The 27,997-nt window shown below is 41.8% G+C and overlaps 1 protein-coding gene across 4 annotated transcripts in view; it reads left to right on the forward strand.

The window, feature by feature from the left end:
* Positions 1–866: 866 nt before the first annotated feature.
* PRKCQ (protein kinase C theta) overlaps positions 867–27,997 on the forward strand; it is a gene marked incomplete at its 5' end in the record, with an annotated part of 105,751 nt that continues 78,620 nt past the window's right edge. For 2 of the 4 annotated variants that reach the window (XM_081226776.1, XM_081226777.1), the window contains 9 exons: positions 867–984; positions 4,433–4,632; positions 8,142–8,202; positions 18,034–18,196; positions 19,649–19,680; positions 19,777–19,862; positions 23,143–23,272; positions 26,746–26,855; positions 27,861–27,978. In XM_081226776.1, coding sequence (XP_081082902.1) covers positions 867–984; positions 4,433–4,632; positions 8,142–8,202; positions 18,034–18,196; positions 19,649–19,680; positions 19,777–19,862; positions 23,143–23,272; positions 26,746–26,855; positions 27,861–27,978 — 1,018 coding nt within the window. Of the gene's footprint in view, positions 985–4,432; positions 4,633–8,141; positions 8,207–17,938; positions 18,197–19,648; positions 19,681–19,776; positions 19,863–23,142; positions 23,273–25,145; positions 25,207–26,745; positions 26,856–27,860; positions 27,979–27,997 lie in introns of those variants that run through there. The other 2 variants (XM_081226775.1, XM_081226778.1) reach the window with 2 other exon arrangements.

Below are 27,997 nucleotides of genomic sequence, written 5' to 3' on the forward strand. Positions count from 1 at the left end.
ATCACTAAATACCAGATAATAGTTTCAGATTGATGGAACCTCATGGAAGAGTAGGTTTAAAAAAGGGTTGAAGTAAATGGACAAAACAAAGACAAGGAAGGAACAACAGATGAAGAATCAGACTGGAATTCTGGAATTTGTAGCCAACACTACGATGACTTTCACCGATATCTCCAGGAAAGTGTAATTATTAGTTCTTTGGCTTTTATGAAGTACTTTGTTTATCCTTCCACAATGAAGTGGTATTTTACGGTGGTCAGTGATTTAGGGTTTTTAAGTGGTTTGTAATATTCAAAAGCTTAATTTATATATATCTATATGTATGTGTGTATGTGTGTCTAAAGTAAACAGAGATCAGCTGCTGAATAAATATCCAGAGCCAATTCCATCACACACGTAAATAGCCCATGTAAGAATTTCGCGGTGTCATGTTCAACTGGTGTGACCAAAATAGACTCACTGTTTGTAAACTCATTTTCTTATTACTGTGTGTTGTTTCCTGGGTACCTTCTTGAATAATATTAATAGAAGAAGTAAAATGTTGGAAAGCCTCTGCTTCTCTCTGCAACTATTAAATAAAACTCCATTCGATTAAGAGTGGAACGTAGGTCTAACTGACAAAGTTCAATAACGCTGAAGTCCAGAACGCCACTTTCTTTGGCTAGTCAGCCTGTGGTTTGGGGTGAGCCCAATAATGTACTGTGCAGAAGGGGAAGTAAAACATTTGTTTGAATGGATAGTGGAGCCATTTGAGGCTCTGGGTGTCAGAGATAAAGCACTGGTTAAGTGGGGATGGGACACCCACAATAATATATTTTACAGCCCCCAAACAGCATTTGTCTTTTGTCGCTTTTCAGGGAGCGACCATGTCACCATTTCTTCGAATTGGTTTGTCCAACTTTGACTGTGGGTCCTGCCAGCCGTGCCAGGGAGAGGCTGTTAACCCTTACTGTGCTGTGCTTGTCAAAGAATATGTTGAATCAGGTAAGCTTGAGTGGGTGGTGTAGGTGGGGTGGGAGAGGAGGAGGAAGACCCTGCTATGAACTGGGAAGTAAGGTCTTCCGGGATCTTCAAGGTCATCTGGCGCAACCTAATTTTCCAGCTCAGGAAACTGATGCCCAGGGAAGCCAAGCGCTTTCTCAAAGGCATATGGGCTTAGTAACAGCCTCTGAACTAGATCTGGTCTCCTGCCTCATGTTCTACAATATTTCATGGTCCCATTTTCCACATAAACAAAGGAAAGGAGAAATGAGTTGAGGACATTATTGTGAAGAGTTAACAGGGGAAAAAATCCACTTTAATGAGCTGAAGTAGAACAGGGTGGTTTTAAGTCTGGTTGTTGTCAATGATTATAGATAAAGTCTGCATAATCTTAGAATTAACTCCATAGATGGTTTACTGCTTCTCTGGCCAAGCTCAGATGAATAGTACAAAGAATATATGATTAGCGCTTAGAGTCCAAATTACAGAAAACTTACTTTTGTGTTTACTAAAACCCTGGTTGAGTGAAAGAATAGTCACGTTTTGTCAAATTTAAATATTTATTAGAAGTTCATGGTGAGGGGGAGAGTGTGACAGTCTTCCCGGATTCCTCTGTGTGTTTAAATCATTCCATTAAAATAATCTATTCTGTCTGGAATCTCTCCATGATCACTTCAACTGTTCCCACCCTCCCTCATCCCTGCCTCTGTATTTTAAGATTCTCGTGGACTTCCTTAAAAAAAAAAAAAAAAAAAAAGCAGGAGGAAGTTTACATCCCGTGATTTTTCCAGCTTCACTGCCTTCCTACACACATTCTGGTTTTCACAGAGACTTCGTAGGGAAGTCTGATTGCCACCAATGCAGAGTCCCAGTAACAGTAGGAGCCATTATAGTTCGTTTACAGAGAAAGTATTTATGGAGCACCTACTATATACTGGGTCAGAATACGTGCCTTTCCTCTAGAGCTTCTTTCCTAGCAGAGGAGCATAGGCAAGAAAGAAAAATATCACGTGGTAAGTCATGTGAAGTGAAGACATTAAAGCAGGGTAGTGGGGAGAGAGAAGGATTGGGGCTGGAGAGACAGATGGAGAGAGACAGAAGTCCTGAAAAAAATAGTCCTTTAAGGGCTTCCCTGGTGGCGCAGTGGTTGAGAGTCCGCCTGCCGATGCAGGGGACACGAGTTCGTGCCCCGGTATGGGAAGATCCCACATGCCGCAGAGCGGCTGGGCCCGTGAGCCATGGCCGCTGAGCCTGCGCGTCCGGAGCCTGTGCTCCGCAACGGGAGAGGCCACAGCAGTGAGAGGCTCACGTACCGCAAAAAAAAAAAAAAAAAAAAAAAGTCCTTTAAGGGGGTGACATTCACAGGTGCAAGAGGAACCTGATTTTGCAGTTGAGAACCTCCAGCTAGATGTTTCCAGCTCAGAACCCTGGGGTTTCAAATCCTGGTGTGTTGGCTTTTCTCTCCCTTATAAGACTTCTGCTCTGTGGTTGACTGACTTCAGCCTTCGAGAGCCTGTGGGCACATCAAAGCGGGGAAGACTGTCTGATGATCTCAATTTCCCTTCTGCCTAGATTTCTCTCCTGTTTAGTTAAAAGTGAGAATGGCACTTGGTCCCAATCTAAGACCTTTCAAAGGTCACCAAAATCTTTGAAGTGTGCAATGTCTGAGTTTTTCAAAGCTGCTTTCGACTTAATGGGTCCCCGGGATCCAGTTCCCTTTACAACCACAGCTCTCACTGACATTTGCCTCTTGAGAGCCTTTTTAAAATTTCTTCTTCTTTTGGCCTTGCCTTTGAACTTAGTATAATCAGCCGTGTGGATCCAGAGAACGTGTCGAAAAAGACTTTGTTTTTCCAAAAGTTTAAGCTGTGGAGTTTAGAAGTTTGGGGTGTCGATTTTGTCTTAGTTTTGTTCTGAAAAGAAATCACTCTGAGCACGATCGTTCAAATATTACTTCTCTAGAGTTTAAGCACATTTCAGTCTTGGGGGTGTGAGGCTGCATTTTACGTAAAGCAGTAGAACGGGCAAACAGGACACGGTGCTGTCGGTCTGGGAGCCTTTGAAAATGGCAAAACCCACTTTAAATAGATAGGAGCTTGAGCTCTGGTTCTCTTTTTAAGTGATAGCAAACATCACTGAATGAAGGTGTAAAAAATGCCTTGCCGTGGGAATTTCTGTCCTTTTTCGGGGTGTGGAGAATGGTTATGGTTGGGAGGAATTAAAGGAATTATGAGGGGTGGCTTCAAGCCTGTGGAAGTAAAACGTTACTCTGATCACTAATATTGCCGTTGCTTTTCCTTATAGTCTGATCCTGAGTTAAATTTCTTTTTTTTTTTTTGCGTTACGCGGGCCTCTCACTGTTGTGGCCCCTCCCATTGCGGAGTACAGGCTCCGGACACGCAGGCTCAGCGGCCATGGCTCACAAGCCCAGCTGCTCCGCGGCATGTGGGATCCTCCCGGACCGGGGCACGAACCCGCGTCCCCTGCATCGGCAGGCGGACTCTCAACCACTGCGCTACCAGGGAAGCCCTAAATTTCTTTTAGACAAGACATAAAAATCTTCCCCTTCCTATTCCACACTCAACACTGTCAGAGTTTATCCCTCTTAGAGCCAGGTTTACCTAAAATTTGAAACCTCAGCTTCTTCAAATCCTTGTATACCTCCCGAAGAATAATTTAGCAAATGCTAAATGCCTGGTGTGCTTTTAGCATCGTGCGCCGGAGAGAATCAGGATTCAGAACTGCTTTGTTTCCCTGTTTTAAGTGATTTTTTCCTTTTGCTTTATCAACATCTCTAAATTGCTAACGTTGCCACTTTGTGTGCTTATGATCACAAGAAACAAACACTGAACTACAGCTGCAGTTTTCTGCTCCTGAAATGATTAAAGAACAAATACTATGGAAAATCCAATATGGATGAAAGCTATGACAACAGTGCTTAATCCCACGAGCAAGTCCAGTCGCCTGGTGGTTCTGGGGAAGTTCCCTTAAACTATATCATCCTGACCTCGGCTCCGGTTACTAACCATTTCCAGGACCCCTACCTGCCTGCAGGTCTACAGCCTGCTTCACTGGCTCTGGGCATGATGACCACCACCTCTCTGGAATACTTGTTAATTTTTGCTTAGGGTGCATGGTTATGTAAAATAGATCCTCGTTTGCAAATTAGGGAAGGAAATAATGGCTCATGATGTTTTAAAGGTTTTGCCTCTTAGTGTATTTATGTCAAATGGGAAAGTTTTAAATATCTTTTTAAAGGAGCACCCATTGTAAGCCTGAAATTATGCCACGGTATCTTTCAGATCAACCTCTAATTCCTTTACCTGTTATTTTTGTTCTCCCAACAGACTGATATATCCCGGAGAGCAGAGGGAATAGGTGCTGCTGTTGCATTGAATTATTTCCCAGGGCTGGTTAGGGGAGTAATGAGAACATATCTTTCTGTTCCTAGAGAATGGGCAGATGTACATCCAGAAAAAGCCAACCATGTACCCTCCCTGGGACAGCACTTTTGACGCCCATATCAACAAGGGAAGAGTAATGCAGATCATCGTAAAGGGCAAAAATGTGGACCTAATATCCGAAACCACTGTGGAGCTCTATTCCCTGGCCGAGAGATGTAGGAAAAACAATGGGAAGACAGAAATATGGGTAAATAGCCAAGCTGTGAGCTTTATTTTAAGTGTATATTCCATTAAGTGCTAAGAACCATAGTAGTTGAAGACTTGTTCAAGATTTCAGTGTCATCCTGAAGGTATGATACACTGGCCTTAAGTAAACTGACTCCCTACCACTGACTCATTGGTGGCTTGATAATGATGATGATTCATTGCAGTCTTAGAACGTACCGGTATACTCAAATCTCTGATTCTTATGTAAGGGGAAGAAGATCTCTTAGGCTATGAAGAACTGTTATTGATTTATTTATAACTGTTAAAGTAAGCTTGGAAATATCACAAATTTTCCATAACTTGGGAACCTACCTGTGGCCTATTTATCAAGGTATCACGTAGATATCAAGATATCTAGGTACCTATGTGATATCTTGATAAAATATTTTAGATAAGATGATGGGTGGATAAGTGAGAAGAGAGAGCAAAGATCCATTTAATGTTTGATATCTCAATCCCTGTAATTTTTTTTTTAGCCATAATTTGTTCACTTAGCTTACTTTACTCTAAAAAGTACATTATACACAATCCATGTTACCACACCAAGTTTTTGAAAACTTAGATTATAACTATTTTGGTAGCAAATGTTTAGAAAGTTAAAGGGAGAAGTAAAATATGAAAGCATAAAATATTCTAATGAAAATTTCTGGGGTACAAAAATTGAAGAAAATATACTAGTAAAAACTGCTTTTACATGATGTGAAACCCAGAGAGTGTTTTCACATGTCTGTATCATTTATGCAAAGGAGATTCTTACCTTTCTGCTTTGTACAGATTCTTAAGAACTCCAGCCAAGAGATCTTCAAGTCACAGGTTTCAAAATGGGAATGATACAAGCCTAAAACCTAGATTTTTGTGTCAGTTATGTATTTTTGACCTGAAAAAAAAGGTACTTTTTAGGAAAGTACATGTATCTTTGCTTGTATCGCTAAAGTAATCTTTAGAGATAAAAATATATCAAGATTTTTTTCTTAAAGTTCTCCATGCTTAGATGTGTTTAGGTAACTTAGTTCAGTGTGTCTGTTGAGCACTTCCACATTCAGCCTGGGGAGAGGATCTTGGAAACAGAATTCCTCTTGGGTAGCTGGTTATGCAAGTAGGAAGAGTTTAAATAAGTGGATAATGTCACAGGTGTGTGACTTAGTGTTAAAGGTTTATACAAACCCAGTAGGTGAGGGGGTGAGGCTGTAGGTACAACTGAATCATGGGAGCATTTGGCTAGGCTCAGAGAAAGAAGAGAGAAACTGGAGAAAGTTTTCCTCAGTTTTTTCCCCCATTCCCATTTATTTTCCACTTTCTGCCCCATTTTTTTTAAAAAAAGGGAAGAGTCACCAAATCCCTAATTTTTTAAGTAGCAGGCTATTTGATTTCCTTTTCAATTAATGAGAGGATAACTATTTTAAAAATTCTTTTGTTAAGCATCACTGACAAACAAGTTGCTTTTCTATTTGTATCTCTTAAAGTTGCATTTGATTTCTTGCCTCGACTTTCTCTGATTTTATCCTTGTCAGACTTTTTACACTTTTTGCATATTGGGGTTTTTGAGACCTACACCCTTGGATCCTCATTTAACTACTAGCAACCTTCTTACATTTTCCACCTTTGCTGTTTTCAGGGTTATTTGTTAGTTCACTTTTATTTATAATGTTTAAAGGTCAACAGGTTGCTTTGGACTTATAGCTTCTCTTGCTTCTATTGCAGTCTGCTTTCTTAAAATTAGCTTCTCTGTTTAAAAAAAAAACAAAAATGATTTTCTCAGAGTTGCCTCTGACTTCCATAAACACCATCCAGTTTCCAAACATGAAGATTTTCCTTCTGCTTTCCCAAGATTTTCCCTGTTCGTGCGGTTATCTCCTGTTCACTCTCAAAAACATAATGGACTTTCTGTGAATGTTGTTCTTCCAGCAGCTAACTGGTTTAATTTCCCCCATCACCACTAATTCCTGAATATCGGTACTGAATATTGGTAATATTGGTTGCAGTCACCTGGTACCAATTTTTCCCACTTCCTTTGGGACTGACCCCCTGTTCCCTTGCTCTTCTAGCTTTATTTTTGCCTCCTTATTTATTATTCCATAAACCAGAAAATAATGGTGTATATACTTGTCAAAAAGCACTTCTCTTTTCCTTAATCTATTTAAGCCTGCCTGAGAATGTGTAGACAACCAAGCAGTACAGCCTTGTCACGTCATAAAATTCTAATAGTAGTCATGTTGTCACATCGGCATCACTATTATGTCAGTTCTTCGCGATCTTTAAAGGTCTGGTGACAGGCACAAGGTCACCATGACCTTGAATTATTTAGCCATGATTCCTATTCAATCCTGAGTTTGACCAGACCCTTCTTACTATTTTTCAGTTATTCTAGTTACCCATGGATGTAATGATCAGCAGTGCCCTGTAGTTCACCTTTGTATTCTTTTTAGCATATTTATAGTACGGTGTTACAGTTTAGTATATAATCAGTAGTGGTCAGGTCGTGTCAGATTTGCCATTTTCCCCCTTATGTCACATCACATGGTTTCCTGCATCTTGCCTTCTACATAAGGATACTGAAATCTATATATATGTATATATATTTTTAAATTTATTTATATTTTATTTTTGGCTGTGTTGGGTCTTCGTTGCTGTGCGCGGGCTTTCTCTAGTTGCAGTGAGCAGGGGCTACTCTTTGTTGCGGTGCGTGGGCTTCTCATTGAGGTGGCTTCTCTTGTTGTGGAGCACGGGCTCTAGGCACGCGGGCTTCAGTAGTTGCAGCACGCGGGCTCAGTAGTTGTGTGTCACGGGCTACAGAACGCAGGCTCAGTAGTTGTGGCACACGGGCTTAGTTGCTCCGCGGCATGTGAGATCTTCCCGGACCAGGGCTCAAACTCGTGTCTGCTTCATTGGCAGGTGGATTCTTAACTGCAGCGCCACCAGGGAAGTCCTGAAATATGTTTTTTTAAATCCCTTCCTCGACCAATCTAATTAAAATTTCCCTTAGCAGACTATCCAGCACTTTCCAAAGGAAACAGGCTCTCTGCGTGAAAGAAAAAGGCCACTCCCATTTAATACCCAATTAACCTAGAGGCAAGTGTATTCAGGCATCCTCAAAGCAGGATTTCTCTTTCCTTCCAAAGGGAACCTACTTGTTCTCCAAGTGAGCTAGTCCCCAGCCTCCATGATTCTTTTGTCAGCATCAAGATATGAATCTACCCTATTACAACTCTTAAGATAAGCAGTAGCACAGGGCAAGGAAGTCACTTCCTTAAGGAAGTTTTGGTCTCCAAGTCAAATTAGGTAGTTGCTGAGGTGTTTTAATAAAAGAAAGCCTATGTTCACGGATGCTGTGGTAGTCTGATGATAATATGGGTAAGTTAAGTGAAAGGGAACAGGGGTGGGCCCTGCGCTGGGGATCTCCTGCCATCACCAAACCCGCCAGTTGTGATATCATTCAACTCAGCACTTGTCTCACATTCTGACCCTTGTTTCTTTCCTTCCTTACACCAGTTAGAGCTGAAACCTCAAGGCCGAATGCTAATGAACGCAAGATACTTTCTGGAAATGAGTGGCAAGTGGCATTTCTTATTCCTGTTTGGGGGTGTGGCGGGCATGTCTCCTCTCCTTTGCAACTTACTTCACTTTGCTTTTCTGAGAGCAAAGAAGATGGAAGCATGAGGAATTTTCTTAAAATTCCCAGTGGTGCTCAAGCATGAGTTGAATATACACTCTATGGGGCCAGATCCACATAGAAACAGAAAACATTTATAGCATTCGTTTTTAAATGGTGTGAATTCACATGCCCAGTGCTTTTCTAGTCTGTCTGTATTTTCATTTGGGAATTTAATGTAAACACCAGAGGCTCTGCTAATGTGTTGCTCTGTGTGTACAAACTGTGTATAAATGATGTGATATAACAAGTTGTTACACCATCAGTAGAATACAAAATAAGAAACTGATAAATATTTTCTATAACACTATAGTAGGAAAATACTAATGCTTCAAGTTAGTCACCTCAAATCCTTTTAGGAACAAGGAGGGAAACAATGCATCACTGAAGAGTTTCACTTCCATCTCACACACAGATGCCATTCACAGAAGTTACATTTACAGGCAGTGTGCTTGGTGCCTGTGACAGCCCGTCACTTCTTCCTGTTGCATTTATATCCTGTTGTCAAAGTGCTGTGTCAATGAATCAAATGCTACTACTCCTAAAATCTTTTCTTATTAAAGTATAGTTGATTTGTGATGTTGTGTTAGTTTCAGGTGTACATTACAGTTATTCAGATATATATATCTATTTTATATACATACACACACACACACACACACACGTACGTATATATGGTTGGGCAAAAAGTTCGTTCAGGTTTTTCCATAAGGTGTTGCACAAAAACCCAAATGAACTTTTTGGCCAACCCAATATATACTTTCTTTTTTAGATCTTTTTCCCTTATAGGTTATTACAAAATATTGGGTATAGTTCCCTGTGTTATACAGTAGGTCCTTGTGGATTCTCTATTTTATATATAATAGTGTGAATATGTTAAGCCCAGATTCCTATTTTGTTCCCTCCACCCCCTTCCCCTTTGGTAACCCATAAGTTTGTTTTCTATGTCTGTGGGTCTGTTTCTGTTTTGTAAATAAATTCATTTGTGTCTTTCTTTTTCTTTAGATTCCACATGTAAGTGATGTCATATGATATTTGTCTTTTCTCTGTCTGGCTTCTCTTAGTATGATCGTCTCTAGGTCTGGCCATGTTGCTGCAAATGGCATGATTTCATTCATATTCCTATTTCATTGAGTACATAGGAGGTACTCGATGAATGTTTGTTGAACTGTTCAGTTGGACTCACTCTGGCATTTAGAAATTCCTTTTATTTTCTTTTGGTTCCCACACAATGGCTATTCCAAACATGCCCATACTCCTTGGTTGCTGAAGGTGTCTTGATCTTCTCTTACTCTTGGAGGTTGGCTTTACCTCCAGGGTAATTGGGAGAGACTACGTCTTCTGTCTGTCTCTGCACTTTAGGATTCAGCTGCTTCGTCCTGCATCTCTTCCTGCTCTTCTACCTTGGAGAAAGTCCCTCCCTTTCTTGGTCTCCTGGCTCTCACCCCTGGCAGTTCTGTAATATCAGTCACGCTTCCACTCTGGCACCTTCAACTTTTCTGTCTTTCTTTGGTTTCTACCTCATTGCCAAGACATACAAAATTAAGCCATCTTCTCCAACCTGAAAAGAAAAATTTTTTAAACGTTTTAACCTCCATGAGTTTTTCTTTCCTTTCCTTCCCTGACACATTTCTTGAGAAAGTACTTTAATGTATCAGTCCCTCTTTCTTCACTACTCCGTCAATTCTTAAACCCTAAGAGTCTGGCTTATATTTCAACCAATCTGCTAAATGGCTTTCTCCAAGAGAACAGATCCTCAAAACAAATGCAGTGTCCTAACCGTCAATTCCCTTGACACCTCTGTTTCAGTCAAGGCTGAGAAACCCATTCTTTCTTGGATTGCTTGATGTAATATTATTCAAGTTTTCCTCTTAATTTTTCAGCTGCCTCTTCATGGCCTCTTTTGTAATTCCTTTTCCTACCTCCTAAAGAATATGGGTGTGTACTTATCTCTAAGTCTATTCTTTGTGTGAGTGCCATGTCTTCCTGACTGGGCTATTAGCCATTCAGAATTAGGGGTGATGTCTCATAGTTCTTTAGACCATTCAGCATAACAATTTGCTCATAGCTGGCCAGGAAATATTTGTGATTTAACTGACTACAAACAAGTGACAGACTAAACTAAATAAACATACAAAAACCAATGCACTTATTCAAGCCAATAAACAAACAGAAGACCAAATTACTTCAGAAATAAACAGTAAATACAAGGAGAATTTTTAAAATTCTGAGCTTTTATACATTTACTTTCTTGTAATGATTGAAATGGTCAGAGGATAAAGGAAATCACAGGAAGGAGCAAGGGAATGAATTCCTTTTTAATACTCTCTAGCATTTTTTAAATGTACAGTGTTATATTCTAATACACACACTATTTTATATTTATAAATATATAGTTATATGTAGTCTGTACTATTATATAATAGTTTATGTATTAGACTATATATAATTTTTACATAATTATATATATATAATTTTTTACAGTAATACAGATAGGGTTCCCAGAATAATTCACTTCCACCCCTGAATTTAAAAGTAATTTTATGCTTTATTTCATTACATATGGACCAAAATAAAAATGAGTCAAATCTTACTGACAAATGGCCTACTATGCCAGTCCCAAGTTGTAAATTGATCTCTACACTTAAATCAGAACTTGAGGAAGAAGGCAGTTGCTTTAGTGACCCTAAATTTAATCCCTTATTCACCAAGCCTAGTTTATTTCTGACCCAGTTCCTAATAAAAAGACTTAAATTGCCTAATGAAGTATTAGGCAAAATATTCAGCCCTATCTAAGGAGCTCTTTATTAGGAAGGCTTTTTATCTGGAAGTTTGGAGTTTCTGTAAAACAGATCTGTGGAGCCCTGTGGAGAAGACTTTTGTCCTAAAATGAGTCCTGAGACTAGGCTGGATCCTGGGGGAGAGGTCTCCACCTCCATGCCCCACCTTTGTCCACCCAGTGTGTTTCTAGCCTGGCCACTCTAAGGGGTGGGGAAATTAAAGTACTTTGGCAGGAACATTTGCCTCAAGTGTGTTGTCCAGTCTCTGCCATGGCTTAGCCAGGATGGAAATAATTTAGTTTAAATATTGTGAACTCTTTATTTGTGAAACATGAGCCCCTTATTCTCGCTAAACCTCCATTTTTTGTATTTGGAAAAAATAAATAGAATAAGTCATCCAAGAATCTTCAAGCTACTTAAAATCGTGGTTGTAGGAACTATAATCATTAAATTCATTACCCTTGTTTTAGTGATGATGATTATTTTTGTTATTTCTTTCTTGTTTACCATGTCACACTCTCTCACATGCTAGTTTCCATCGTGCTGTTAAACCACGACTGCCTTGCTGTTGTGTGTTTTCTTTGTGCCTGGGCTTCAGCCAGGGCTGATAGTCTCACTGGTACTCTCAGAATTCTACCAGCCTTTTGGGAAGATGCCATTTGGGTATTGGGCACTGTGGACAGTTACTTCCCAAAGTACCTTCACCAATATCCAGAGCCCAGGGCGAACTGAAGAAATGTGAATGTGATGATTTGATGTAGGTGACTAGGTAACATCCAGGATTACATTTTTTTTTTTAATTGCAGTGATCTGTTCATCTCTGGCCCTTTCCACATTGACCTGTGTAATCTGTGGCCGGTGCCTCTGATTACTGTGGGCCTCGGGAACCAGAGCATAAACAACTTCCCAAAGTTCTTTTGTCTTCAGAAGTCTGGCCAGCTCCCTCCTACTTTTTCTTGTCCGTAAACAACCAGATATAAAGCATCCTGGGACCTTACAAAAAAAATGTCGTTTCCAACTTACTGTCAGTAACCACATTATTCTCTAGAATTCCCGGTAGAGTATTTGCCGCTTCCTGCCTTTTCTGGCTGAATCATCATTGACAATGAATAGGAGAGGCTGATAAATACCTTGAATGTTCTGACTTTTGGTTTTAAAAATTGAAAGAGGATATAGCTCAGTGTCGTGAAAGAGGAGTGAAGGGTCAAGCCAGTAATCCAGCCTCATTTTTCCAATCTTATAACAATACACCCTCTGATAATCCTGTTATGGAATTAAGGTAAGATGCTTCATATTTTACCAACCTTAAGAAGTACTTAGGAGAGGGCAGACAGGAGAAGCAAGAAGAACTACAGTTCTGCAGCCTGTGGAACGAAAACCACATTCACAGAAAGATAGACAGAATGAAAAGGCAGAGGACTATGTACCAGATGAAGGAACAAGATAAAACCCCAGAAAAACAACTAAATGAAGGGGAGGTAGCCAACCTTCCAGGAAAGGAATTCAGAATAATCATAGTGAAGATAATCCAGGACCTTGGAAAAAGAATGGAGGCAAAGATCGAGAGGATGCAAGAGATGTTTAACAAAGACCTAGAAAAATTTAGGAACAAACACCTAGAAGAATTAAAGTACAAACAGACAGATGAACAATACAATAACTGAAATGAAAACTAAACTAGCAGGAATCAATAGTGGAATAACTGAGGCATAAGAACAGATAAGTGACCTGGAAGACAGAATGGGAGAATTCACTGCCACGGAACAGAATAAAGAAAAAATGGAAAGACATGAATACAGCCTAACAGACCTCTGGGACAGCATTAAACGCAACAGCATTTGCATTATAGGGGTCCCAGAAGGAGAAGACAGAAAGGACCTGAGAAAATATTTGAAGAGATTATAGTCAAAAACTTCCCTAACATGGGAAAGGAAATAGCCACCCAAGTGCAGGAAGCACAGAGAGTCCCAGGCTGGATAAACCCAAGGAGAAACACACCAAGACACATAGTAATCAAATTAACAAAAATTAAAGACAAAAATTATTGAAAGCAACAAGGGAAAAATGACAACATACAAGGGAACTCCCATAAGGTTAACAGCTGATTTCTCAGTGGAAACTCTACAAGCCAGAAGGGAGTGGTACGATATATTTAGAGTGATGAAAGGGAAGAACCTACAACCAAGATTACTCTACCCAGCAAGGATCTCATTCAGATTGAATGCAGAACTCAAAAGCTTTACAGACAAGCAAAAGCTAAGAGAATTCAGCACCACCAAACCAGCTCTACAGCAAATGCTAAAGGAACTTCTCTAAGTGGGAAATACAAGAGAAGAAAAGGACCTACAAAAACAAACCCATAACAATTAAGAAAATGGTAATAGGAACATACATATCAATAATTACATTAAACGTGAATGGATTAAATGCTCCAACCAAAAGACACAGGCTCACTGAATGCATACAAAAACAAGACCCATATATATGCTGTCTACAAGAGACCCACTTCAGACTTAGGGACATGTACAGACTGAAAGTGTGGGGATGGAAAAAGATATTCCATGCAAATGGAAATTGAAAGCTGGAGTAGCAATACTCATATCAGATAAAATAGACTTTAAAATAAAGAATGTTACAAGAGACGAGGAAGGACACTACATAAGGATCAAGGGATCAATCCAAGAAGATGATACAACAATTATAAATATATATGCACCCAACATAAGAGCTCCTCAATACATAAGGCAACTGCAAACTGCTGTAAAAGAGGAAATCGACAGTAACACAATAATAGTGGGGGACTTTAACACCTCACTCACACCAATGGACAGATCATCCAAACAGAAAATTAATAAGGAAACACAAGCTTTAAATAACACAATAGACCAGATAGATTTAATTGATATTTATAGGACATTCCATCCAAAAACAGCAGATTACACTTTCTTCTCAAGTGCGCACGGAACATTCTCCAGATCACATCTTGGGTCACAAATCAAGCCTCAGTAAATTTAAGAAAATTGAAATCATATCAAGCATCTTTTCTGACCACAATGCTATGAGATTAGAAATGAATTACAGGGGAAAAAACATAAAAAACACCAACACATGGAGGCTAAACAATACGTTACTAAATACCCAAGAGATCACTGAAGTCATCAAAGAGGAAATCAGAAAATACCTAGAGACAAATGACAATGAAAACATGACGATCCAAAACCTATGGGATGCAGCAAAAGCAGTTCTAAAAGGGAAGTTTATAGCTATACAAGCCTACCTCAAGAAACAAGAAAAATCTCAAACAAACAATCTAACGTTACACCCAAAGGAACTAGAGAAAGAAGAACAAAACCCAAAGGTAGTAGAAGGAAAGAAATCATAAAGATCAGAGCAGAAATAAATGAAATAGAAACAAAACAATAGAAAAGATCAATAAAACTGAAAGCTGATTCTCTGAGAAGATAAACAAAACTGATAAACCTTTAGCCAGACTCATCAAGAAAAAGAGGGAGAGGACTCAAGTCAATAAAATTAGAAATGAAAAAGGAGAAGTTACAACAGACACTTCAGAAATACAAAATATCATAAAAGACTACTGTAAGCAACTCTATGCCAATATAATGGACGACCTGGAAAAAATGGACAAATTCTTAGAAAGGTATAACCTTCCAAGACTGAACCAGGAAGAAATAGAAAATATGAACAGACCAATCACAAGTAATGAAATTGAAACTGTGATTAAAAATCTTCCAACAAACAAAAGTCCAGGACCAGATGGCTTCACAGGTGAATTCTGTCAATGATTTAGAGAAGAGCTAACACCCATCCTTCTCAGATTCTTCCAAAAAGTTGCAGAGGAAGGAACACTCCCAAACTTATTCTACAAGGCGACCATCACCCTGATACCAAAACCAGACAGAGATACTACAAGAACAGAAAATTACAGACCCATATCACTGATGAATTTAGATGCAAAAATCCTCAACAAAATACTAGCAAACAGAATCCAACAACACGTTAGAAGGATCATACACCATGATCAAGTGGAATTTATCCAATGGATGTAAGGATTCTTTAATATACACAAATTCATCAGATACACCATATTAACAAACTGAAGGATAAAAACCATATGATCATCTCAATAGATGCAGAAAAAGCTTTTGACAAAATTCAACACCCACTTATGATAAAAACTGTCCAGAAAGTGGGCATAGAGGGAACCTACCTCAACATAATAAGGCCGCATATGACAGACCCACAGCCAACATCATTCCCTATGGCGAAGAACTGAAAGTATTTCCTCTAAGATCAGGAACAAGACAAAGATGTCCACTCTTACCACTGTTATTCAACATAGTTTTGAAAGTCCTAGGCACAGAAATCAGAAGAAAAGGAAATAATAGGATTACAAATTGGAAAAGAAGAAGTAAAACTGTCACTGTTTGCAGATGACATGATACTATACATAGAGAATCCTAAAGATGCCACCAGAAAACTACTAGAGCTAATCATTGAATTTGGTAAAGTTGCAGGATACAAAATTAATGCACAGAAATCTCTTGCATTCCTATACACTAACAATGAAAGAGCAGAAAGAGAAATTAAGGAAACAGTCCCATTCACCATTGCAACAAAAAGAATAAAATACCTAGGAATAAACCTACCTAAGGAGGTAAAAGACCTGTACTCAGAAAACTATAAGACACTGAGGAAAGAAATCAAAGATGACACAAACAGTTGGAGAGATATACCATGTTCTTGGATTGGAAGAATCAATATTGTGAAAATGACTATACTACCCAGAACAATCTACAGGTTCAATGCAATCCCTGTCAAATTACCAGTGGCATTTTTTTTTTTTTTTTACAGAACTAGAAAAAAAATCTTAAAATTTGTATGGAGACACAAAAGACCCCAAATAGCCAAAGCAGTCCTGAGGGGAAAAAAAACGGAGCTGGAAGAATCAGACTCCCTGACTTCAGACTATACTACAAAGCTACAGTAATCAAGACAGTATGGTGCTGGCACAAAAACAGAAATAGATCAATGGAACAGGATGGAAAGCCCAGAGATAAACCCACACACCTATGGTCAACTAATCTGTGACAAAGGAGGCAAGGATATACAATGGAGAAAAGACAGTTTCCTCAATAAGTGGTGCTGGGAAAACTGGATACCTACATGTAAAAGAATGAAATTAGAACATTTTCTGACACCATACACAAAAATAAACTCAAAATGGATTAGAGACCTAAATGTAAGACCAGACACTATAAAACTCTTAGAGGAAAGCATACGAAGAACACTCTGTGACATAAATCACAGTAAGATCTTTTTTGATTCATCTCTTAGAGTAATGGAAATAAAAAACAAAAATAAACAAATGGGACCTAATGGAACTTAAAAGCTTTTGCATTGCAAAGGAAACTATAAACAAAACAAAAAGACAGCCCTCAGATTGGGAGTAAATATTTGCAAACAAATCAAAGGACACAGGATTAATCTCCAAAATATATAAACAGTTCATGCAGCTCAATTTTAAAACAACAAGCAACCCCATCCAAAAATGGGCAGAAGTCCTAAATAGGCATCTCTCCAAAGAAGATATAGAGATGGCCAAGAAGCACATGAAAAGCTGCTCAACATCACTAATTATTAGGAAATGAAAATCAAAACTATAATGAGGTATCACCTCACACCACTTGGAATGGCCATCATTCTACAAACAACAGTGCTCCCTTTGGCAGCACATATACTGAAATTGGAACGACACAGAGAAGATTAGCATGGCCCCTGCACAAGGATGACGAGAGAATGGACTTGGGGACACAGAGGGGGGAACGGTAAGCTGGGACAAAGTGGGAGAGTGGCATGGACATATATACACTACCAAATGTAAAATAGATAACTAGTGGGAAGCAGCCGCATAGCACAAGGAGATCAGCCCGGTGCTTTGTGATCACCTAGAGGGGTGGGATAGGGAGGGTGGAGGGAGGGAGATGCAAGAGGGAAGAGATATGGGGATATACGTATATGTATAGCTGATTCACTTTGTTATAAAGCAGAAACTAACACTCGATTGTAAAGCAATTATACTCCAATAAAGATGTTAAAAAAAAAAGAAAACATCAGCAAAAAAATTTTTAAAAAAATCTATACACAACAAACGCTGGAGAGGGTGTGCAGAAAAGGGAACCCTCTTGCGCTATGGTGGGAATGTAAATTGCTACAGCCACTATGGAGAACACTATGGAGGTTCCTTAAAAACTAAAAATAGAATTATCATATGACCCAGTAATCCCACTACTGGGCATATACCCTGAGGAAACCATAATTCAAAAAAACACATGCACCCCAGTGTTCACTGCAGCACTGTTTACAATAGCCAGGTCATGGAAGCAAGCTAAATGCCCATCAACCGATGAATGGATAAAGAAGATGTGGCACATATATACAGTGGAGTATTACTCAGCCATAAAAAGGAATGAAATTGGGTCATTTGTAGAGACACGGATGGACCTAGAGACTGTCATACAGAGTGAAGTAAGTCAGAAAGAGAAAAACAAATATCGTATATTAACGTATGTATGTGGAATCTAGAAAAATGGTACAGATGAACCTATCTGCAAAGCAGAAATAGAGACACAGATGTAGAGAACAAACGTATGGACACCAAGTGGGGAAAGTGAGGGGTGGGATGGGATGAATTGGGAGATTGGGATCGACATATATACACTAATATGTATAAAATAGATAACTAATAAGAATGTGCTGTATAAAAAATAAATAAAATTCAAAAAAAAAAGAAGTACTTGGGGTTTGCTGATCTCGATGCTTGGCTCATTCCTCGTCAGTCTCTGTCCCTTCCCCATCTCCCCCAGCCCCGCTGCCCCAAGCTCTCACAGCCATATGGCAAAATGTCACTCTATCCCCTTTCCTCTTCCTGCAGACACAAAGAACATGAGTGAATTCGAGAACGAAGGCTTCTTTGCTCTGCATCAGCGCCGAGGAGCCATCAAACAGGCCAAAGTCCACCACGTCAAGTGCCATGAGTTCACGGCCACCTTTTTCCCGCAACCCACGTTTTGCTCCGTCTGCCATGAGTTTGTCTGGTACGGTAACTCAGCATTTCACTCCAAGCTTCAGGTTATGCATTCTTCGCATCTTCTTGATCCACCAGGTCTGGCATGCCCCACCTTGGGGAAGTATGCCGGAATAGTACCACCTGAGAGTTTCCAGTGACCTCACGTGGATTGAGAAGGTTCAAAGGGTGTGACTCTATAGAACAGTTTCATAATATAACGCCTGTAGAGCAAGGAAACCAGCCTCCTTAGGAAAGGTTCCAAGGACTTCAGTTTCCAATTAAATGGGAGGCTTATGGGGTGAGGGGGAAGGGAAGGAAGAATGAGAGATCTTATTGTAAGCACAGTTTTACAGCCAAAACTGCCACCAGCGCAACAGCCCAACTGTGCTGCTACTAATGTCTGCAAAAGGCAACACTTGCCCGTTGGAGCTAATGGGTTTCAATGTTTACAAGGCTCTTGGGTGTCTTAAGAGCCCTTGAACAGAGAGATTGGTTCAACCCTCAGTAAACGCACAGCGAAGGCTATGGTGGAGTGGAGACTTGAAATGACTCCTATCTCTGGCCTCAGCCTCCTCGCCTCTTCTGGGGCGTTCTCTCCTTAACCCCCGTTTAACCAGGGTATCCAGAGGTCAAGTAGACTTTTGGTGGATTTCCATCAACTGTCTTCTTCTAATGACTTGAACCTCCTGCCTTTCTAATAGTGAATGGTACTCAGGCATCAGTCTTAAGCTTGAGAATTCATTAGTTGCAAATATTCTCAGATACTCAGAAAGGGGAAATAAAATGTTATAAAGTAAAATGTTATAAATGTAGATATCTTTGCTTATCTGTACTGAACTTAGTGAGACACTGAATTTTTAAGCGTAGACGTGGAAATTTGCTACCGTGATCCCATGATCCATTTTTAAAAAATATTTATTAATTTAAAAATTTTTGTCCTTTTTTGGCTGCATCGGGTCTTAGTTGTGGCAAGCAGGGTCTTTTGTTGCGGCACATGGGCTTCTCTAATTGCAGCAGTGTGCGGGCTTCTCTGTAGCTGTGGCATGCGGGTTTTCTCTTCTCTAGTTGTGGCGCGCGGGCTTAGTTGCCCTGCGGCACGTGGGATCTTAGTTCCCCAACAAGGGATCGACTCACGTCCCCTGTGTGCGAAGGCGGATTCTTTACCACTGGACCACCAGGGAAGTCCCCCCTTTATCCATTTTTGGTCAGGCACTTTTATCTCTACATGTTTGTTTGGAAAATATGCAAATGGGAGGGAAATCAACAACTCCTCATTTATTTAATTATCAGACTTTTCACAAAGCAGGTTAAAATAAAAGCACATGTTAACACTCTTGGTTAATAATAGACTAGTGCTGCAGGTCAGAAAATGCCCTGTGATAGCAGAAAGCTATGAGATCTTGTTCATCTTTTAAATGTTTTTGCTACTACTGTTGACTCAAAGGTCCATATAAATATTCAAACATGTGCTTTATTGCAGGGGTCTGAACAAACAGGGCTACCAGTGTCGACGTAAGTCAGAAGGATTTCTGTTGTATTATCATCATCCTTTTTGTTTAGTTGTCTCTTAACTTCTGAAAATCTCAAGCTGTAGTCATTTCTTTTCAGAATGTAATGCAGCAATTCACAAGAAGTGTATCGATAAAGTTATAGCGAAGTGCACAGGATCAGCTATCAACAGCCGAGAAACCATGGTACGGATCTAGATTCCTCTCTGTCTGAAATACGATGATTTTATCCTGACATTAAATTTTACAGCCCGCTAATTCTTGTTCCTAATGCCTGAATTTGAATGCTTAAATTTTTCCTTGCACACCCTTTCCTCTACAGTGGTGATGGTTACTGAGATCCAAAAGTAGGGGATGAATAAGAGAGCACAAGATGAATTTTAATGATTCTACCTTTTCCAGAAAAACATCACAGAAAGATGGCCAGAAAGCATAGTTCTGATCAATTATGTGAGAACGACGCCTGTGGCATCTACAGCTAGAAGTGACAGTTAAAGAGTAGAGGCAATGGTTATAAAATGCAGATGTGAGCATTTACAAGGGAGGGTAACAGAGAGGTAATTCTTATATTGAGAGGCAAGTATTTCTTTCAGAATGAACTTTGAGATGTATCATCTGGGGGCAAGTTAGACTTTACTCTGTGGGAGAGGGAGACAGATGGAGCTGCAGAGAGAGAGAGGCAACCAAAGCAGTCAGTCTTGGTAAGAAGGGAAGAGGTCCAAAGCCACATGGACATGAAACTCTGACGGACAGGAAGGAGTTGGAGAGATGGTTGTAGATGAAGGTAGGTTTGTAGATTTGGGGAAGGACAGATGAGGGAGCTTCCCTTAGATGGCTTAGGTCCTCGATGAAGTCTGAGGACTAGGGGAAGAAAGAAGGCAGCAAGTGTCTTTGAGGAGGAAGAAGGAGCTGTAAAATAATTATCTCAGAGATGGCAAGGCAAGGGGATTCAAGAAAAGCAGCAGGATTGCCAAGCACAGTGGCAAGTCCATTTGAGTCTGAGGGCAGCCATCTCCCGGGTGTGTGATTTTCTCCAGCAAAGGGGTAGGCAAAGAGACAGCAGATTGGTTGGGTTTTTCCAGAGTAGAATTTCTTTTAAAATTTAGAGCCAGAAGGGGATAATCTCCTGTTATGAGTGACTCTGCTAAGGCTCAAAGAGGTTGAAGTAGTTTGTCCAAGATCAACCACTTCCACCTGGCAGAGCTGGGACTAGAATTCGGATCTCGGTCTCCCAGACTAAGGCTTTTGTTCGTTGAAATCACAGTGCCTCTTTTCATCCCGCCCGCCTGCTCCCTTTACCTGATGCCTTCAGCTTTCCTGGAAAAATCACAAATTGTAAGCATGACTGTGAACTTCAATGGCTAATGTCCAGTAAGACTAGAATGAGAGCCACAGGTAAAATTTTAAACTTTCAAGTAGCCACATTAAAGACCGGAAAAAGCAACAGGTGGAATTCATCTTAACGATATACTTTATGTAACCCAGTCTGCTCCAATATTATCATTTCAGGATAGAATCAATATACAAAATTGAGATATTCTACATTGTTGGTTTTTTTTTTTTTTTTTTTTTTTTTGCGGTCCGCGGGCCTCTCACTGTTGTGGCCTCTCCCGTTGTGGAGCACAGGCTCCAGACGCGCAGGCTCAGCGGCCACGGCTCACGGGCCCAGCCGCTCCGCAGCATGTGGGATCCTCCTGGACCAGGGCATGAACCCACGTCCCCTGCATCGGCAAGTGGACTCTCTACCACTGCGCCACCAGGGAAGCCCTGTTTTTTTTTCATACAAAGTTGTCGTAATCCAGTACGTATTTTACACTTACAGCACATCTTTTCAACACCTTGTAAGTGTTCCCTTGGCCCATGTGGGTGAGTGACATGTTGGAAAGTACAGATCTGTAGTCTTTCCCAGACACATCTTGAACCATTTAGACTTGGGTTCAGGATTTGAAGTAGAAGTCTCCTAGCCTGGACCTTAACATCACTTGTTCATATTTATGTGGAAAAGTTTCTACAAAATTGGAGTTCTGAAAGGCATTTTTTCTTGGTTGAAAATATCTCCAGTAAGTTCTGGGCAGCTTTTAAGCCATTCTAAATAGCCATTCTAGAGACTAAATGCTGACCAAAAGCCACCATGAGAACATGTATTCCTTTAACAAATAAGACCACTTTACTGTACATGTTCTTAAAGAAATTGTTTAATTAAAAACTTTTGTAGAGATTTTAAGTCTCAAGTAAATAAAACTTTTTATACTGCACAAGAATATTGGTATTCTTGCCAGGAATCAAAGTGCCTGATTTTTTTGTTGTTGTTAATAAGTTTGATTAAAGGGGAGAATTTAAACTCTAGAACACTTTAAAAAAGAAAATCTTCACTATATCTACTATCAGCATCCCTCTGTCATCTCCCTTCTCTCCATCCCTTAAACCATCACATTTATTTTGAGAGAGCGAAGAGTAGTGGTGAGAGAGGGGATGGGCGCAGATTCGGATTGTCAGGCTCATAGATATCCCAGCTCAGTTGATGGCTGTGTGACCTAGACAAGTGTCTGGCCCTATCTGTGCTGAATCTCCCCACCTATCAAAGCAGGATACCAACAGAGGCTGCTTCAAAAGAGGTATTTTGAGGGTTGTATAAGATATCACACATGTAAAAGATAACACATGTGACATGTCTATCACAGCACCTGGCAGAACAATTATCTACCTCTTGTCTCTTCAGTTCATGTACAAGCAGTGTGAAAAGGCTTCCCACCTTGGGCTCCCACACTAATAAACCGATGTCTCTAGAGGAGGCATTATATAACATCTTCCGAAGGTTAAAGCACTAGTGCTAGGTTGAAAGAGAAAAGGAAATATTTATATTAAAATAGGAAGGGAAGGGCTTCCCTGGTGGTGCAGTGGTTGAGAGTCTGCCTGCCGATGCAGGGGACATAGGTTCGTGCCCCGGTCCGGGAGGATCCCACATGCCGCGGAGCGGCTGGGCCTGTGAGCCATGGCCGCTGAGCCTGCGCGTCCGGAGCCTGTGCTCCGCAATGGGAGAGGCCACGGCAGTGAGAGGCCCGCATACCGAAAAGGGAAAAAAAAAAAAAAAAAAAAAAAAAAATATATATATATATATATATATATAGAAAGGGAAGTGTGTTTACTTAGCTCCCATTTAAATAAATAACGCTGGTCTTCTCTTCCTGGAATCTTAGCCCGTCTGTGGGAAGGCCGCAGACTTCAGCCATCTCCAGCTTACTTGATATGTGTATCTTGCCCCCCTTGCCCTTGACCTAGAAGAGCTAACGGCTCCTTGTCTTCTTTGGACACGACTATAAGGCTTGACAAGTAAAAATTATGGGTTCTAATAAACATCACCACAGTGTTTTTAGTATTCTGTTCACTGTGCTAAAGTATCTGCTAAGACGTGAAAAGTGGGGAAGTAGGGACACACCGACCATCACGCATTCTTTTTCCCTTTCAGTTCCACAAGGAGAGGTTCAAAATCGACATGCCGCACAGATTTAAGGTCTACAATTACAAGAGCCCCACCTTCTGTGAGCACTGTGGGACCCTGCTCTGGGGCCTGGCGAGGCAAGGCCTCAAGTGTGACGGTGAGTCTAATGAGCGTGACCCCCCTGGAACCCCCTGCGGCTGGATTTGCAGCTTTGATGGAGAGAACCAGGGAGCGGGGGGAGGATGGAGGTGACTGGCTTCTCCGTCCAGCCCAGAAGATCCCTGTGATCCCAAATGAGAAGTTCACCGATAACAAGGCACTGCTGTTCTTTTCCTTCCACCTGTCCCCACCGCATGCCTTGTTTCCCAGAGAAGTGCCCAGTCATCCAGGTCAAATGTCACAGCCCCTGGCCCGAGGCCTTCTGTGGTACCTGCCTGCTTCTCCTCTGACTGGCTCCCTCCCCTGGACCTGCCCCTTCCTGACCTCCGCAGCCCCAGCCCTGCCCCTGCTGCTCTCCTTAGCACCAGCGAGTGCGATTCTGTCTGTGGCTCCATCAGGGAGCGAGCCTGGCACGTCTGTTTCGCTGCTGGATAGTCCTGCGCAGAAAACTGCCTGACTTCAGCTGGAGAGCCTGTCCCCAAAGCGTGCTGTGAACTCCACGTGCACAGGAAGAGGCCCAGCTCTGATTCTCATGGCCTGAGAGCAGGGCCCGAGCCTGCTGCTCTCCACCATGGAGTTATTCAGCCAGACCCTGAGAAAAAGCACAAGAGCTTTCTCTCTCTGGAAGTCCAGGCTGCGAAGGCAATAACCTTTAGAAACCGAGATGCTGTTATGCCAGGATTAGGGGGTAGGGAGGAAAAATTCCAGCAAGAACTAACAAAGTACCTTCTGCCATTGGAGTGCAGCTGAGGGGAGGACAGTGCCCAGATCACACTCAAAACAGAGGTGCCTCGCTCAGGGACCTTTGTATTTTATTTTATTAAAAAAAATTTTTTAATGAAGTATAGTTGATTTACAATGCTGTGTTAATTAACATACATATACTTTTTTTTTTTACTATACTTTTGCATTCTGGTTTATCATAGGGTATTGATGAAACACAGAAGCCACTTTATTTTTTCTGGGCAGCCCCATTTTAACTTATGCCACTGGCTAATGCGTGTTGTATCTTTTAAGTGATAAAGGGCGCTGACCTAAGGAGGAAGATCACCCTTAGCTGCCTCCCTGTCCTCATCCCAGTTGCATCCACATGTCTGGTGGAGCCTGGAGTGACATCTTAATGGAGGTGGGAGGGGTTAGGTCTCCAAATCATTACCGAAGGCAAACCCACAGGTAGTCAAAATTCACCTGAACAATCCCTCCATCACCCAAAGTACCACCACGCATTTTCCTCTCTACACCTGTGTAAGAGTCCGTGGGTGGGTGGGCTGGGCATTGTATAGAGTGTCTTTAAGAGTCGTAGGTAACAGGTAATATTGGAAGTGTTCTGCTGGGACAAACGGACAGGAATAATCAAATCCCCGTCTGATGGCGCCCCTGTTCCTGTGATGCTCTCACTCGTGTTTTCTTGCCCTGGAGCCCAGGCGCCCCACCTGCAGAGGCCAGAGCCGGTCCCCACAGTGCGATGGTGCCTCTGAGCTCAGAACTTCCCGGAGGATTCCTTGGCGGGGCTCCCACACCCTGCTGGGTTCGGTCCTTTTGGAACATTCCTTCTTCCTTCCATTCTCTTTCCTCATTCCCTGTCCTCCTGTGCTTCCTGAACCCTACTCCCTCTCTTCTCTCATCCCCTTCCTTCCCCCTCTCCTCCCCCTTCTCCTTCCCCAAGTCCCTCCCTGTTCCTGCTGGAACCCCAAGAGGCTGGGCGCTGTCTGCGCCCCCCATCTGCATCTCCACCTCTCACTCTCTCCCCTGGGTCTCTCCCCCCCTCTTCCTCACTCTCTCTTCTTCTTACTCTTCCTGTAAGCCTCCTTCCTAAGTAGGGCCCCCACTCCTCCTGACCCTGTCTCCTTTCTCTCGCCACTGAAATTGCCATGAAATTAGTCATCCGGAGGGACTCTTTGCACTCCCCGAGGTCCAGTTATCACCTACTAGGTTAGTGACAGACTTAGGACGTTGTGATCCTAGTGGGCACGGGGCCTCTCTTCACTGCACATCAGATAGGAGCTTAGATCCGCTACAGTTTTAAAGAGCAAGGTGCTCGATGCTCGCTACGTGCCTCCCTCTGCCTTGCAGTAAATAAGTAGGAAATGGGGCCGCCCAGCGTAAAACCTGCATCCGGGAGCCCAGGAGGAGTCAAGGTAACAAGGCAGAATTCAGAGGGCAGAAGCCATTATGAGGAGCATCTTTATTCTATTAAAGGTTCCACTTCAGGTGGATTTTTACGACTATACTGGGATGAGTAATAGTTTATGCTTACCTACTAGAAAGTGCCGTTTTATTTTGTCTTGTTATGAACTGTTCAGTGAAAACTAAAGGTGAAGATGGCTAAAATTTCACCTAAATATTTCAAGAGTATTTTATTGTAGTAAATAATAAAGATGAAAGAAAAGTTGTCTTTCCTGAATACCTGTTGGAGGCCAATCACTGTGCTAAGTTTTTGCACACAAATGGGCAAGTAATAAGGTAAGAAGATTAAAACGGCATGATTTTATAGCTTCTCCTACCTAATTCCATGGTAAAAATCCCTGTCGATATACCTTTATAGAACCTAGCAGGATGTGAGATCAGAGTTCTATCTGCTGGTGTTGGGAAATCTTTGTTAGCTTTTTTTTTTTGGCATAACGGTGATGTTTCATAAGCAGAATTTGCATTTTCTAAGACTAATGACATGAAACGATATTGTCTTTACCCAGACACACAGGTGCCCGACCCCCCAGTACAAGAAGGCTCCCACAGTCACAGCATGGTCGTGCTGTTTTTAGGACTAACGGATCAGGATACTCCTCCAGCATCGTAGGTCTCAGAGCAAGAAGCCTATACAGGTCATTTAGTTCAAGTAGCCCAACTCTCCCATGTGGTGAGAACACGGTCTGCGGACACTTTCCTTCCTTTCACCCCTGCCTCTCACATATGCACAGACCACCCCACTGTCTCAATTTCCACTTCGACTGAGGCTGTACCCTAGGCTTCAGCCTAGAGGGTGGAGAAGCCTCTCGCAGCCCATGTGGGAAAGGGGATGCTTGGACTCCAGTCTAAGTGGCAGTGAATGACCTTCCACCCAGCATTCCACATTTCCACCAACTTATTTGCTGGGATCATCCCTGGAATCAGAGCCAACCTCCGTTTTTCACTCTCAGCGATGGCACAGTGGACATGCATTCTGGGAACAGCCTTCCTCCCCATCCACAGGCTCTGGTTCTGCCTTGAGCAGGAGTCACTTCCCAGCAGTACGCTGAGGAGCATCTGGCATGCACGTGAAGGTCTCAGGGAATCAGAGGTGAATGTGCAGTGGTGTCGTAAAAGCACTGCCCTAGTCTGTTTGCCTTCAGTGTCTCCCTCTGCTGGGAAGATGGCGCCGGGGATTTGCCAATGATTCCTTGGACATAACATGCACCTAAAACAGATCACGTGCAAAGTCCGTGGAAGTTGGTTCTGTTGCCCTTGCTCAAGGTGTTGCTTTCTTCCTTTCAGCCTGTGGCATGAACGTACATCACAGATGCCAGACAAAGGTCGCCAACCTTTGTGGCATAAACCAGAAGCTAATGGCTGAAGCACTGGCAATGATCGAGAGCACTCAACAGGTAGGAACGGCTTTTCGGGGACAAGTTCCCACAATTTCAGCTCAACTAGGACTATTCCAGTCCCTTCGCTCTGTGATCTGTAGCAACTCTACAGGGCAACGTGGACTCTATATCCGAGTACTTGCCTTGACACTGACTTTCATCTTCATGTCCACATCCCCCGCTTGAGATACTTACTTCTTTAATGCATTTGGATTGTGTGGATCTTTATAAGATCTTAAATTCTTCATGGAATGAGCAGGGGCAGAAAGAAATAAATTCATTAAAATTATTGAGGATTCAGGCTTCCCTGGTGGCACAGTCGTTGAGAGTCCACCTGCCGATGCAAGGGACGCGGGTTCGTGACCCGGGCTGGGAAGATCCCACATGCCACGGAGCGGCTGGGCCCGTGAGCCATGCCCACTGAGCCTGCGCGTCCGGAGCCTGTGCTCCGCAGCGGGAGAGGCCACAGCAGTGAGAGGCCCGCGTACTGCAAAAAAAAAAAAAAAAAAACCCCAAAAAAATTATTGAGGATTCATTGCCAGCTTTATACCTATATATGACAACTATATAATAGCCTGGGGAAAAAAACATTTATTTGCTAGAATCATCCCTAGAATGCCTTCAAAACACTGAGTCCAAGGCAACTTTTGCCTTGCTTCTTACTAGCATGCCGAATCCTCACATCCAAGGACAAACCCTCTTTAAGACTTGGCATTGCCCACATAAGCTATTTTTCCATCCATTGGCCTTTGATTCTTATCTGTGACCGAATAATGTAGATAGCATGGGATAAACCATTTAGCCCCCAGAAAAGTATGCAGGAAGCGAATACGTTCTGCTGGTACGTAAAATATGATAGACATCCACAGGATATGGGATCCCTAAGAGAGTGCCGGGGGGAGGGAGAGATTTGGTTATCCTACACATTTAGGGATCTGAAATGGCTTTCATGCCCATGGACAGCAGGCTGCACTGTCCCGTGAATGGTGGGTGGGTAGTCTGACTCTTTTGTTTGTAACCCAGGCTCGCTGCTTAAGAGACTCTGAACACATCTTCAGAGAAGGTCCAGTTGAAATTGGTCTCCCACGCTCCATAAAAGGTGAAGCAAAGCTGCCGTATGGACCAGCACCGGGGAAAAAAGGTAGCTATCCTGATCCACC

This window comes from Mesoplodon bidens, assembly GCF_964165515.1.
Source record: "Mesoplodon bidens genome assembly, chromosome: 3".
Classification (NCBI taxonomy): Eukaryota; Metazoa; Chordata; class Mammalia; order Artiodactyla; family Ziphiidae; genus Mesoplodon; species Mesoplodon bidens.